The sequence below is a fragment of the Carassius carassius genome, chromosome 33 (genome assembly GCF_963082965.1).
Source record: "Carassius carassius chromosome 33, fCarCar2.1, whole genome shotgun sequence".
In the NCBI taxonomy this organism is placed as follows: Eukaryota; Metazoa; Chordata; class Actinopteri; order Cypriniformes; family Cyprinidae; genus Carassius; species Carassius carassius.
The window spans coordinates 19,275,970-19,291,891 of record NC_081787.1 but is presented as its reverse complement, the minus strand read 5'-3'; the positions used below and the strand labels follow the sequence as shown (position 1 = coordinate 19,291,891).

Sequence of the window (15,922 nt, the reverse complement as noted above, 5' to 3'; positions counted from 1 at the left end):
CATACATCAAAGCCTCACACTCTCAGAGTAGAGACTGACTAAATATCCAGGAGTCCGTCAGCACGTTCCCTGTGCTCCTGTCCTCCTTTGAGATCGTCATCATCATCATCTCTATCTTCCTTAATTCTTTTTTTCCTCTCCTCCTTGCTATCTTTTTTTTTCTGAACCCCCACACACTGGGAAATAGAGCAGAGGAAGGGCTTCCAAGACACCCACCAACAACCCCATGAAAATAGAAAGAGAGTGAGCAAGAGACGAGAGAGAGAGGGGACAAAGAGACTAAGCAAGTTTTGATCCAAAGTCACACTGGGCATGACAGAATTTTTCGAGGGGAATTGAACGAACCCATGCGGGAGAAAAAGACAGATCAGATAAACATGAGTATAATTACAAACTATTTTCTGGAGACTGGAACATGTCAGAGCAAAAGTTTCTGTCAAAAATGTTTCTACTTGCCAGGGGTATTTAAATGAGCTAAAATAAAACCATTTTCTTTACTTGTAACAAAATGAATGTTAACTGAAATTAATATAATAACAACCTATAATCTACGTATATAATATAACCTTTAATGATAACCTATTTATAACTTGAAGTACCAAAATAAATAAAACAAAAACTAATAAATACTAATGAATAAAAGCAGTTTAGAGATATAAAAAGCTAATAAAAATGACAAAAACAACAAAATTACATACAAAATGTTGAAATAAATAAAAAACGTTCAATAGTATATTATCAATATTAATAAAATAATACTGGTTGTTACTAAGATGAGATACTAAGATTTGTCTTAAAAGCTCCAGATTTATTGCAGGTTTGTTTTTAGGACTGTGCAGTTTTGTCAAAACTTTTATAATTGTATTTAAATATGACAATAAATAATAGTTGACTGTACAATAAAATTATTATTATTATTCAGTTTTTATTAAATTTTATTACTAAATTAAAATATTAAACAAAATAAATAGGGCCTATTGCTTTTGTAAAATTTCATTGTAAAAGAAACAATGAGTACTTAAAATATAATAATAATAATAATAATAATAAATGTTATATTTATTTGCATTACAACTATAAAATTATAATACCAATATTTATGGCTGCCTTAATCACTTAATTTCCAAATATTAAACCAACGAGTTTTTATGGCAGAAAGTAGGAACGCAGGGCTAAGGAAGTAAGGAAGTCTAGTAAACCACAAAACTGTGTTACAAACCAGTGTGTTTATAATTATGACAATACATTTGAATTAGTAAGATAAGAAACACTAGATCGCAATATCAAGCACCATAACAAGCTTTGGGAAGATGGTTTCTGTACTTTGTATTTAAAAATGCAACCCAAACTCAGAGCAGATGCAGAGATGAGTTCAAGTAGAGCAACATCAACTACAAACTGAGAGACTGAAAGCACCAGACCACAAGCTGCGTGTGAACAAATAAACAAAGTGCCGTGCTTCACTCGGAAACATGCAGTGCATATATTTATTTAATTAAACCACAGACATTGATAATAATACTACAATTTCTGTTCTAAGGTTTAGTACATGTACAGTACAAATGACTAATCCTAACTCTTATAGTGACCTGAGCAACCATCACATAATACATGAATACAGAAGAAAGAGAATGACATGACATGAGATGAGAGAGGAGCAGAAAACTGTATCAGAGTGCAAAGGAAAGAGTGTAAAATGAAAACGAGAGCTGTTATAGGTCTGCGCTGTCCCGGGGCAGGAGGGGAAGCTGTGGTGACCTTCTCGTCTCTACAGGGGATGAAAAGCTCTATGTCTAGATGCTTCCCCTCCGGCCCAGAGAAAGGACAGAAAGATGCATAAGCAGACAAAGAAGAGAGAGCAATATATCCGTCAGCACATTAGCACAGTCACCAAAAAAAAAACCCAAAACATCGAGAACGTCCTCCATCACAATGTCACAACGCGCCAGCTGGAGCTCTCTGGGCTGATTTTATCTCCAGATCTTCCAGCAGTCTCCATAAAAGAGCCCTACCCACCTGCCACATATTCCCATTTGAGATTACGCCTTTTCAGATGTCTCTTTCTGTTTCTGAACTTTTTTTTCCCGTTTTCATTTTTGCTGACCGACTGTCATGAACAGTCCTGCTGATATGGAGATTCTTTGTTCAGTTTTTAGAGTATGAACCAACTCCGTATTCACACACTCGGAGGAAAAAGTAATTTCTCCTTGTGGAAAGGAGCTGCTTTTCAGACCTCTAAGGTATTTGCTTTTAAATTAAACTTGTATCTTATATACTGTATGTATATCTATATACGTATTTTTATTTTATTTTCTTTGCATTTGCTTAGCCAACTATGTAAAAGTAATTCAAGATGAAGAACTATTCAGCGTTTAAACTAGCAGCCAAGGAATCACGCAGTTTACATAACATGCAGTAAACACTGAATACTGCATGCTATTTAAATTTAAATAAATATTTATTTATTTATACAAAACTTGACAGCCTGACTATTAAGAAAAAATATTTTTAATTGTAACATCACTTGAATGGTCAAGTTGAGCAGATTGCATTGTGGGAAGCAGTATCCCATGCAGTACTCTCTGCTGAACACTGTAATTTTTTTTAGCAAATGTATTAAGCAATTTGGCTTTTACTCACATAAAATATAAATACTATTTACTATATATAGCATCGTTCAAAAGTTTGGGGTTGGTAAAGAAATTCATATTTTTATTCAGACACACTCACATGGCCACAGTAAAGACATTTGTAATGTTTCAAACAAATGCTGTTCTGTTGAACTGTTTTCAATATTTATAATAAGAAATGTTTCTTGAACAGCAAATCAGCATATTAGAATGATTTCTGAAGGATCATGTGACACTGTAGATTGGAGTAATGATGCTGAAATTCAGCTTTGCATCACAGCAATTACATTTTGCAACATGTTCAGATACAAAACAGTTATTTTAAAATGCAATTGTATTTTATAGCATTAATGTATTTGATCAAACAAATACCGCCTTGGTGAGCATAAGAGACTACTTTCAAAATCATAAAAAAATACCATGGATTCCAACTTCTGAATGGTAGTGTATATACTATATGAAGCAGAAATAGTATGCGCAGTGTGCTGTTTTTAACATAGCCATGTTTTGTCAAACACTGTCTCAATTTGAAATATTATACTAACATATTAGCCTGTGGTAGTATGCTTTTCTGAATCAGCCACCTTTTCGAAGTGTGTTTTTGGTGTGTTTTAATATTAAGTGATATTTGCATCCTAGAAAGCATTTGACGGGACAAGTTATCAATAGGTTTGACCTTTTCCTGAAATCTTTTGAATTTTAAATTGGCATGCTATAAGGGAATTTTATCAGCTTTCGGAAGTTCACAAGCATATAGATGAATTCAATTCTGAATTTGTAGGGTCACATAAAATAAATCCTTAAATTATCAATTCTGTTTCCCATATAAATTGTTTAGTCATCTGACAGTGAAGAGAGAGAAATCCATTTTTCAAAGAAGGGAATATTTCAGTGCTCTTGAAGAAACGCTTCATAAGTAATGTTCTTCTCCTCACTTCAAACTGCCATGTTCCTTTACTCTGAAATACTGTCTCAAATCATGCTTTAGTGTTCTGTGAAAAAATATATATATATATATATAGTGTAATCCTCACAGCTGCCAAACTTCAGAGGGCAGGAGTGGCCATCCATCGGGAAATCAACGAGTCTCATTGGACATTCTGCAATTATTGTCAACCTGTTGAAAAAACACCGATAGAAATGATTAAAATATCGAGGATGTGAAGTCCAGAGACACCTTCAAAGTCTTTTTCACCAAGCAGGACATGTTCCTGGATCAACATCCTTTTCTTTCAAACAGCTAGTATTGTAGTGTTAGCCTTAGGGTGGCGTTTTAGGCTTCAGCAACATTCATATCAACCTGCCATTTTCCATTGAACACAAATGATGCTGCAGGACCAACAAAAGATGATCCAGGAACACATCCTACTTGGCATAACGTCAGTCACCCAAGAGCAAACAAAGTCTGCCAAACTCTGTTCAGCATAAATTGAACTCAGGACTGGACGGATGTGTGCTGTACCTCATAGTGTACAGGATGGTGCCGTTCTTCATGATTCGGAAGAGTCTGTTGGGTGCCGTCATGTTGTGAGCCACAGATCTTTTGCCGTTCCTGAAGAAAGTGTCTGGGGTCCAAACTTTGGTCACCATCAGGTTATTTAGCCGGAGGATCTCGACCGGGCCATCATACTTCAACCGCCTATCCACCCATGTCTGGCGGAAGAACACGTCCATGGTGTACTCCTGGAAAAAAGCACAGAAATAGAGCAGTCAGAACAGCACTCAAATCCATCTGACTTACTCCTGTCAGAATCCTTCATAAAGTGGTTCTGTAAAAATCTACTTATCAATTAAAAATAAAATAAAAAATATACCATAATCTTGCAAAAACACTGTCTACACATTTAAAAAAATGTTACCCTGTTACCCTTAAAAACAATCAAAATGAACCCTATTTACTTTTTGAATAATCTCAGTATGAACTCAAAGATTTCTATAGTGCCCAGGAGCAGACATGGTCAGTTGACTTAGTTTTGTTATGGCCACGACATAATAACTCATGGGAACATGACATTATGTCATGCCCACGAGATCATTTTGTCAAGGTAACAACTTCCTTATGTCGTGGCCTCGAGATGCTATGATCTGTTTCTCGTGACCACAACTTCTTATGTTGAGGGAATGACAAGTTTAATGCGTAAACAACCTGTTTGACCAAAGCAACTCACATTATAGCATAGCATCTCGAGGCCACGACATAATATCACATTCCCACGAGTTAATATAATGTGACCACAAATTAAAATCTTATGGCCACGACATATTATCACGTTCCCACGAGTTATTATGTTGTGGCCACGACAATACTAAGTGAACCAACCATGTCAACTCCCGGGTACCATAGATTTCTCATCAGATTCTTCCAAGTAAGAGTTTTCTTGTAAGAAATCCAGTGTAACCCTTAAAAATAGCATACAATCAAATTGAACCCTGTTTACTTCTCAAACTGTGCAGATTCACCAAAAGTATGCAAATATCAAAGTAAGCAATTTAGTCAAGTCAAAGTTCTCAACATGAACTTAAATATTTTCAATCAAATTCCTCCAAAAAAGAATTTCCTTGTAAATAAATAAAGAAAGAAAAAAAATCTACTTTTTCAGATTATTCAAAAGAGTATGCAATCTAAAGTCAAGGGTCTCCATAATCACTCCAGCATTTATTCATCATCATCATACTATATATATACAGTACAGACCAAAAGTTTGGACACACCTTCTCATTCAAAGAGTTGTCTTTATTTTCATGACTATGAAAATTGTAGAGTCACACTGAAGGCATCAAGGGCTATTTGACCAAGAAGGAGAGTGATGGGGTGCTGTGCCAGATGACCTGGCCTCCACAGTCACCGGACCTGAACCCAATCCAGATGGTTTAGGGGTGAGCTGGACCGCAGACAGAAGGCAAAAGGACCAACAAGTGCTAAGCATCTCTCGGGGAACTATAATTCCACATGTGTTAATTCATAGTTTTGATGCCTTCAGTGTGAATCTACAATTTTCATAGTCATGAAAATAAAGAAAACTCTTTGAATGAGAAGGTGTGTCCAAACTTTCGGTCTGTACTGTATATATATATATATATATATATATATATATATATATATATATTTTAGCCAATCAAGTCAAAGTTGTAAATAAAACAAAGATTGCTGGAGAGCATGTTTTACAATTAAATACAATTTATTTTCTTCTTTTTTTTCTACTTCAAAATTTCACATTTAATTTAATGTTACTTGACATTTCTTTGTAATTATTTGTTTTTAATTATTTGAATGAAAATTGTTTCTAGACCATTTTTTCCCTAGTGTACTGGAGAAAACCAGCTGAATATTCTGTTTCACTTGGAAACAATATGACAATACAGAAAATGGATATTGAATGTCCTTTTGTGCATTCCTTTTTGCTGGTTTTAATATTGCAGGTACCAATCTGCTGTAAACAATATAAGTTTGGTCACATTTAGTGTTGTTATGCTCTTGTGCAAGGTGCTGAACCTCATATTCTTCTCAGGGGAAAATACCTGCTGAAACTGTTGACTCAACCACAAATTTTATATATATTTTTTTGAATCTCTGCCACATAGTAATTGATTCAATCTGACTAAGCAGATACCTTGCACTGATCTAAATGACAAGCTGCCTGAATTATTAATTTTAATAATATCTCAGCGGATGGATATGACACCTTATATAAAAGCTGCTTGTGCACACATACATGTACACACACAAATCCAACCTGTTCACACATAATCATAAAAATCTCAGAGCACTCACCATCTCCACATCAGAAACTGGGCCGAAACTTGTGACATAAATATCTGTCTTCACTTCCGTCACTGGACCTGGTCGGACACAGGAATCAGAATCACATTAAACCTCTTATGACTAGAAATCAATCTAAAAGAAATGCACAAAACTGATGTGATTTATGAATGTGACCCGAACCAACAAATGAAATAAATAAATATATGGATTAATAGCATTCCTTTTGCTTTTTTGCTGTCTAAGTCAACATAAATCCACATTCTCGAGTCATTTGCCGCCTTAAATGAGAAAACATGTTTGGCAGGTATTGATTTGATCAATCAGGAATATATTTGATGATATAAAGTATCAGAATGGAATCTGAGAGAGGAAAATCTGTAATTATTAGCTAATATTGCATAAAGTTTATGACAATGTTAAGCAGCATTAGATAACAAACTCTTTGACGCATTACCTACAGTATTGTGGTAGTCTAAAACAATACCTAAACAGCTATTTAGCTAAAAGTAATAGCTCACATAAAAATTCACCTTCTGGTCATCCAAGATGTAGAGGAGTTTGTTTCTTCAGAACAGGTTTGGAAAAAATTAGCATTTCATCACTTGCTCATCAATGGGTCCTCTGTAGTTAATGGGTTCCATCAGAATGAGATTACAAATAGCTGATAAAAACTTTGATGATGACTTTCGCACTGAATAAAAGGAAAATTATGGATAGAGGACTCATATTTTATCCAAAAGCAGCAGTTAAAAGGTCAGAACATTTTAACAATGGGGTTGTTTTCTACAAAAATGCAGCTTTTTGCTTTACTAGATGTTAATAGATGGAGTATGGTGGATTATTGTGATGTTTTATTAGCTGTTTGGACTCTCATACTGATGGCACCCATTCACTGCAAGATGATCCATTGGTAAGTGATGTAATGCTAAATGTCTCCAAATGAGTAAGAAATAAACCCATCTTCATCTTGGATGTGACACAGCCAAAAGGAAAGTCAAGTCTGAGGCAGATTATGCAGATTACTTTTCTTAAAAACCTACACTGCCAAGTACTGCACAGTATGATCAGGATTGTGTAGTAGGAAAGGAAATTTTATCAGTTTGGATTAAAATTTTTCCAGTTTTCTCTGACTGAAACAATTTCTCATTTATTTATCTACTTTTAAAAAATTGTGGAGAAAAAAAAAGAATAAATACATAAATAAATAAATAACATGTCACTGGAAACAGACCCAGGCATTCAAAGCTCTAAATCACATGATTAATCACTGAACCGTCTCATTGGCTGAACTTGTGAGGGCTAAACTCTTAATGTTCTAGAGGTTCTCTGATAGATGCTGGAGTAAATCACTTGAGACAGAAGTGCCTTCAGTCAAACACAAGAAAATGGATCATCTGTCATTAAACAGACACTCTGAGCATCTCTCACAGTTGACAACCATGAATCCTACAGAAATATGAAAGACAGGAACAATCTCATTCACTCCAATGCACACAAAAATAAAAAAGAGAGACCTGTTTAATATCTCAAATGATTCTCCAACAGAAATTAGATTAAACTGCTTTTCTTAGGTCTCCAGCTTTCAGATGCATCTCCTCTAGAGATTTAAAAGAGATCTCAACAGTCCCTCAAACTGCTCAGATTTGCCAAAAAGACCAACGTATACAATCACAAGTCAAAGGTCTCGATATGAAACATTTCTCATCAAATTCTTTGAATATCAAGCTGCTTTTCACGTTGACTTTATCAAAACTCTTACTGCAGGACAATTATCTAATTTGTTTCTATTGAAACACAAAAGGAAGATTTTCACACAGCTTTTATTTCAACAGTATAACAGTTCATGCAATGTAAAATTTATTATTATTATTATTATTATTATTATTATTATTATTATTATTATTATTATTTCAGAGTTGTAAAAACAATGACCATTGGAGTACATTTTGCAAAAAAAAAAAATTATATATGTATATATATATATATATATATATATATATATATATATATATATATATTTGTGAAATATTTGTGAAAATTGCTTGAAAGTAAATCCTACACCTCTTTTCTGTAGTAATTAGTCAAGCTCTAGAAAGTACAAAAATAAATAAATAAATCCTTTTAAATGTCATAAAATAGTCCATATGACTCATGCTCTGTATTCCAAGCCATCTGAAGCCATCAGACAGCTTGTATGAGAAACAGTAACTCAAAATTTAGCTTGTCATTTACAAAACAAATCTTTCTCTCAAGCCACTGATTTCAGGGGACTTGGAAAATAGTGAACAAGTCATATGGACAAATTTTACGGTGCTTTTTTGACATATGCACCATTGACCAAATTTGCTATTTTTAGGTTCCACAGAAATAATAACAACATTAGAGTGAATTTTCATTTTTGGGTGAACAATTTCAAAATACAGTATATTTAAAAGTGCATTTTTTTTCAAACCCAAGTCCTCAGTGCAACAATCAGATGACAACAACAAAGCCAGGTAAGAGACACACCCAAGCCCTGATATCTATCATCTCTGAAGCACTGGATTCTTCGGCAAGGGTAACTCATGCGATCCTACTAGAACTGTGAACCCACACCATCTAGCTGAGAGCTGATCAATCCCCTCCAGCCTGATCCAGCTCCGCTCGAGAGCTCTTGTTATGTGAAGGTGGGTGTACTGCTCTGTTAGGAGAGATGTGCTCTCTGCCTCTTCACTAAAAAGTTACATAAAAAAAACAGAGCTTCATTCCCAGAGCTCCAATCACATCCTGGCATTACGCATAGAGAACCACAGTCTTTGATTTGATTATTTATTTCTTGGGTAAAAAATTAAACGAGGGAAAGGGAAGAGCGGAAACTGTGATGTGTGCAGAAAGTCTTGATGTTTTTCTTTATATAGTAACTTTCATCAATAAGTCATTAATCAATATTATGTAATGATTAATACATCACTAGCTCATGTTTCTAGGCTGAAAATATTAAATTCCATTTCTAACTATTTGCATGCACACTAACTAATGATCTCTAAAGCATCATATAATCTAATAATGCTTTTTCATGCTGTTAACAAAGAGATTAAGTGTTAACACGCGAAGTTTAATATCCAGATCTTTTTGGCTATTTTTAAACATTTCAAGCACACTCTAAAGGGTTAATACTGAAGTTTTTAACCACAATGACCAGTCAAATCTTTCTTGCTATTGTACTCAAAAATAGAGCAACAATAAAATAATTCGCTCATGACCAACCATTGTACAGCAGCGAATCATTCGGATTTGGAAAAACAGGTTAACACGTTGATGCGCGCTGTTTAAAGATAGGATAGTGTGGAGAAAGTGAGCGGTTTACGCAAACAAAGCGAACATCTGTACTCTTCCTACTTAAAATGTGTGCATTCTAAGCGGCTTTCTCGGCGTGATTACATAACTCAACGGCACCGATCTACAGATACACGGAGAGCAGAAAAAGAAAGTGGGCAGCAAAATGACATTTGGAGTTGGCTAACACCTCCATCTCCCCTCAGAGGACACCAACCCTCACCAAACAAACAACACTTGGTAAACAGCATGCGACCTGCAGAAAAACACAACATTTGGAGAGCTCGCTTTGCGCGAGAAGTATTAAAAGCAACGTGTTTTTTTTCTTTTTCTTTTTCTTTTTCTTTTTTCTTATGATTGTGAAAATTTTGGCACGTACCCCCAAATCCAGGTCGGAGCCTGTTGTCATATCTGTCCAGAAGTCGGTCCAGAATGCGTGTGAAATTTTCCGGGTATAATTTCTCATCCTTTCTGATCTGTCCAGATATTCTCTTTATGCTAAAAACAACACAGAGCAAACTGTAGCATTTTAACATTGCGCACACATGAAATATAAACGCCTATTTTTCGTATCAATCAACAGCACAAACAGTTCAAAGACGCCCGGGTTTGTCGAGGCGTAAAGAAGCCATGCGTAACGCTCACATCCAGTTGGAACTCACCAAGCCGCCACACACAGAAAGTAGAGGAGAGTGGGAATAGAAGTGGGGTACATCGCAGTCACCATCTCCTTCTTGGCAGAAACCATGTTTACATGCCATTCTTTAAGCCTTCTTCACATTTCCCTTCGCCAAACGTCCCGATGAAAGTTCGAGGAAACGAGCGTCAGCGCGCAAGACGCGCTTCACCATCACCCGCAAAGCCGTGCCAGCGAAGCATCCAAATCCAGAACTCGCTCTGCGCCCGATGGATCGCTTACTTCCAAACCCCAACCTCAGTGGATAAGATAAGCATATGGCGAAGAATCCTGTGAATCGTGCCGTCTCGCTGTGATGAGGTTAGAGGAGAGAGAGGAGGACGCGCTGGGTTCCTACACACTCGCCTCAGTGCCAAAACTGGGACATGTGTCCGACGCGCAACACACACGAGCGCACTTAAGAGAATTCTGCCTGCGAACGTTCGGCAAGATCACACTGGTGAAGTAGTGGCGACGTTGCGCACGAACTCACTTAACGCAGCAGTTCTCATGCAAGATCTTGTCCGTGGCAAACTTTGACTTTGGGGGATGGGTCTTATTGATCTTGGCAAGTAAAGGTGCTAAATTGAATTCTGGCGTTCTTGGATTATAATTAAATCCGCTTGCATTACAAGATGAACAGATCCTACTCTCTCGAAAAAGATCAAACTTATCCGGGCTTGCAAATATTAGGCTACAGCATATTGAAATAGGTCAGTGTTTGTCGCAACGTTACACACATGCTCTCGCACAATCCGACGTACAGTCACACTGTACAGGAAGTAGGACAAACCACACGCAGCTCCTGTACACCTGGGACTGGACAGTATTCGAAGTAGTATGCGTGCGTGTGCGCGCGTGCGTGCTGTCCTGCGAAGACAACGCTTGGTTTCAATCCTGGTCCCACATTCGATAGTAGACGTTAAAAGAAAAGCTAATTAACTCTTGGCCAATTGTTTTTGATAGCAATCATACCCAGCGACCCTAATCAGCACAAGCTGACACATTACACATGCATATCATTCCAGTCTGTCACTGTCTATCACAGTCTATATAAAGCATCAGATTCGAGCTGATCCAGGAATAGCTGCTATGCCGTATTTAGTTGGCTATAAAAAGCAAAACCTTATCTTCAGTCAGCACTATTACTCTGGTTTAAAGCGATCTGTGGGCAGCTGGTGGCGTATTCACTGGCCTTATTCACAGGTTGTTCGCGTTTAATAAAAGCTTATAATAAACATAATGAGCTAGAGGTGGCACTCTAGTGTAACATCACATATGAATATCTGATAAAATAATTAAGACAAAAATATATTAGCCTTACATTTGTTTCTGAGTGAAGAAACCAGCTAGGAGTTTGCAATTAAAGTTGTCATCTTCATTGTGAGAAAAGTTTAAATGTGCTACACTTTCATATCAAGTATTTTTTTCTTTCTTTTTTTATGTTAATTATGAAATGAAGAGAATGAGACTTTGGAAGCTTGTCCTAAGAATTTACACGCATTAAGAAAAATAAAATTAAATTAAAATTAAATTCAAAATTTGCGTGCAGATTGTTTTTAAGGTATTATAAATGTTTATTTTTTTTACAATCTTTCATTAAAACATAAAAGCTTTATCCTCTTTTACAATTATTTTTCTGTTCTGCTGATGTAACCAGGGCTGCAAGTATAAGAAAATAATAATTATAATATTATAAAAAAAAAAGAAACAATTGGTCCACAAATGGCAGAGGGGGAGTGTTCTGGAAACCTGTTTGAAAACAGTAATTTTTTATGCATTTTTAATTCCATTAAGTGCAGCTAGATGGACAGAAATTACACACTTTGCCTCCAAAAATAAAGCTAACATGCATAATTGTACTGAAATAGGATCAAAGATGTAGGCCAGAGATCTGGCCATTTAAGACAGTTCATCAAACTGCACACCTGCACTGTAAAATCTTGCTGAGCACACCTCAGGTATTCTCATCCACCTGTTAGTTGACATCAGTGTGATTTGAACTGATTTTGTAAGAATGTATCTACTAGTATTACTTGACTAGCTCTAAGGGGTGGTTTATTGTGATTACTTTTTTTTTTTTTACTAACTTTAGTTAGTGTGTAATGTTGCTGTTAGAGCATGAACAACTTTTGCAAAGTTATACAATGCTCGAAGTTCAATGCAAAGGGAGATATTTTCTTAAAAAAAAAAAATCACTATTAAAAGGGCTACAAAAAAGGCTGGTAAGGACTACAACAAGCTTTTTCCCAGATTTGTGACATAACTAATCCAGATGTTCACATAAACCCTGTCCCCGGGAACATGCAACTACCCGTAATGGTATGAGGGCATGATGTTTAGCAAATCACAGCACACTAACCAATCCTAGCCTGATTGCGTATTTCTGAAGGAGTGGCTTCATAGAGCCAGGAACTCAACAGACCGTTTTAACGAGAATGGAACAAGCTGTGTAGAATAGAGGTAAAATATGTGCAGGCTCTCATTTTTAAAGTTCCGTTACATGCTGTTCACACATCAGCAATAAAAAGCAATTAATACTTGAAATATTGTCCATAGAAACAAGTAGCTAACTTAAGCTAGCAAGCTAACATCACATGTCAGCTAGAAAGCATTAGAGCAGCACAGCTTTTTCTTCTGTACTGTAATATTATTCAGTGAGCAATATCTGATAGTATATATTTTAATACAGTGGTATATATATTTTAATACATACCATTCGTCTTTTATTTTGTTTTAAATTTTAGTTCACTCAAATATGGAAATTGCCATTAATTACACACCCTCATGTGTTTCTTACCCATAAGACCTTTGTTCCTCTTCTGAACATTAATGAAGATATTATTTTTATGAAATCTGAGAGCTTTCTGTATTGACGGCAACGCAACCTACACATTCAAAGTTCAGAATGGTTGGAAAGAAATAGTAGGCTGAAGTAGGCTACTCCATGTAACTGCAGTGGTTTAAAGGGTTAGTTCACCTGAAAATTAAGACATAAATTACTCACCCTGAAGCAATCCTAGTTGTATACGACTTCTTTCAGACGAATCCAGTTGGAGTTATTTTAAAAATTGTCTTTGATCTTTCAAGCTGTTTGATGCCACTCAGCGGGTGTTGCACTGCATCGGTCTTTGAGAAGTTTAATAAAAAGCACATCCATTAAAGAGGAGACTGGTTTTCTTTTGCTAAAGTAAGGAAACTTTGCTTCTTTTACAACAGTGAGTGCAAGCTAGATTAAAGCGATTATTACATTTTGAATATGGATATTGTTCTTACAAAAACTCAGCGATTCGCTACAGGAGGCCTTTGTTCAACCCCCCGGAGCCATATGAGACACTCTTTTTTTAATGGATGCACTTTTTATTACACTTCTCAAGGACCGATGCAGTGCAACACCCGCTGAGTGGCATCAAACAGCTTGATACTTCATGATGTACTCAGTGATGTACTCAACGACATGGATTACTTGATGTCTTTCCTACTATTCTGGACCTTGAATCTGTAAGTTGCTTTGCTGCATATGGGGGCACAGAAAACTCTCGGATTTCATAAAAAATATCTTCATTTAGCCTATGTTCTAAAGATGAACAAAGGACTTACAGGAGTGGATGACATGGTACACATTTTAAATACATTTAATAAAAAAATAGTGCCCATCTCTGCTCGTACCATGCACCTTTTCCCAACAATTAGCAGCATAACAGAACAAAACACTATGTTTTGTCAAAGAATTGTGCAATTAACAACAAGGTCTTTCATAGTCAACAAGCGGTCATAAACAGCCATCTCATTTTAGCAAATCAGTTTATTAATTTAGATGGTTAATTCTGATTAACAGGTCGAATACGATTCACAGATTTATTCCTGATTGCTAGTTTTGTTAATCAATGTGCATTAACACTCAGGAGCATGTAGGAACATTGGGGGAACATTTAGGGAATGGCTCGTTGAGGTGTTTGCTAGTGTGAGAGCATCAAGAGCGCCTGAGAAACTGAGGATGGGGGAGAGAGAAACAAGAGCTGGGAATAGAGAGAGACCGAGAGAGAAGTGGGTTGTTTTACTGCATGTTCTCCGAGCTCTTATGGAAGGATTGGCAAATGAAACTAATGACTCAGAACTGTGACTCAAACTGTCTGGTAATCAAATCCTATCCACAGATAAGCACTTGACATGAGCAAACATACGCAAGCAGAAGCACACACACAAAACATGCCACATTTTCTTATGATCACCATCAAATGATCATCCGACAAATCCCTGTATTATTGTACTGAAAAAGCCTATCCACTGCCCACAATCGTTCTCCCACACTACACGCAATCTTTAACAGCCACGCTCCAGCATTTCACAGCTTCACAGCTGCCTTGCTCACATTTCAGATATCCTATCGCAACCTCCATTCTCATTTGTCAGCTCACGGTGTGGCGTCTATCACCGTGTTATCGGTTTGTACAGCTCGTTTTGTAAGATCCGTGGTATTTTGTGCTCTGCCTGTTGGCAGACATTTTTTTTTTTACATGTTTTATTGCAGTGGTTCTCAACTGGTGGGTTATGAAAAAGTCGTTGAGAGCAGGGGAAAAAAAAACTATGCTCAATGTAAATCATAAAACGCAACTGACCACATAACACAGCTCTGCATCTTGATTTTGCTGAATGGCAAAAATATTACCTAATCTGGTGATGCTCAGCAGCAATAAAAACTTTCTGTCATGTAGTTTTTTTTTTGTTTGTTTGTTTTTTTAACAAAATAAGAATGAAGATTTTTCGAATTATGTATATGTACAAAATCAGTAAAATGTAAAAAATGCACAATTTTACTTAAAATCTGCAAAAGAAAAGTGGAAATCAGAATTAGCATGCTCAGAATCATACATGAAAATTAAAAAAAAATACAAAATTGTAATCTGGCTCAGAGGAAGATAGAAATCATAGTCATCTGGTGATTAAGGCATAATGCAATAGTTACAAATAGTTGTTGCATCAAAACCACCATATTTCATGAGAAAGTGTGACATGCTCAAGCAAAACTCAAGCTAAATTTTTTTTGAATCAGCAGCCCAAAATTAGTAATTAACAAGTATTGGATTTTATTTCATTCATGCAGAATGGTGTAATCTTGCATATTAGGTTCAACGACACCTGTACAAAGCTGTCTGTGAGCATTCAAATTCATTTCAGTGGAATTAGGAAGTATGTGGCATCTTTGTTCATGGGCCATCATTCCCCAGTATAACATGGATTGACTGAAGGCACCATAAGAGCATTAAGACCTTCGTTGGCCACTAATTTACAATGTCAAAAACAGCAGACAGTGAGAAATATAAATCTATTTCATGCTTTTAAGAGCCTCAAAAAAAAATTATTCTGGTAAAGCATCTACTATAATATGATCAAATATTTGTTGCTTGGAAGAAAATACATGCCAATTTGAATGACTATCAATAAAAAATGATGCTCTTGTCAGATGGTACAGTTATGGTAACTTCCAGCAGGGGCTAGCAAGGCCATGCTAACCAGCCTAATCATATGAAAAGAAAA

At 36.1% G+C, this 15,922-nt stretch overlaps 1 protein-coding gene across 1 annotated transcript in view; it reads right to left on the bottom strand.

Annotated features, from left to right (window-relative positions):
• The window catches only part of LOC132113918 (gamma-aminobutyric acid receptor subunit alpha-6-like), a 36,287-nt gene extending 25,152 nt beyond the window's left edge, over positions 1-11,135 (bottom strand). Inside the window, exons 1-5 of the mRNA XM_059521975.1 lie at positions 10,371-11,135; positions 10,088-10,206; positions 6,403-6,470; positions 4,093-4,313; positions 3,665-3,747 (exon numbers count right to left, since the gene is read on the bottom strand). Coding sequence (XP_059377958.1) covers positions 3,665-3,747; positions 4,093-4,313; positions 6,403-6,470; positions 10,088-10,206; positions 10,371-10,456 — 577 coding nt within the window. The 5' untranslated portion in view covers positions 10,457-11,135. The remainder of the gene's footprint in view (positions 1-3,664; positions 3,748-4,092; positions 4,314-6,402; positions 6,471-10,087; positions 10,207-10,370) is intronic.
• Positions 11,136-15,922: the final 4,787 nt, after the last annotated feature.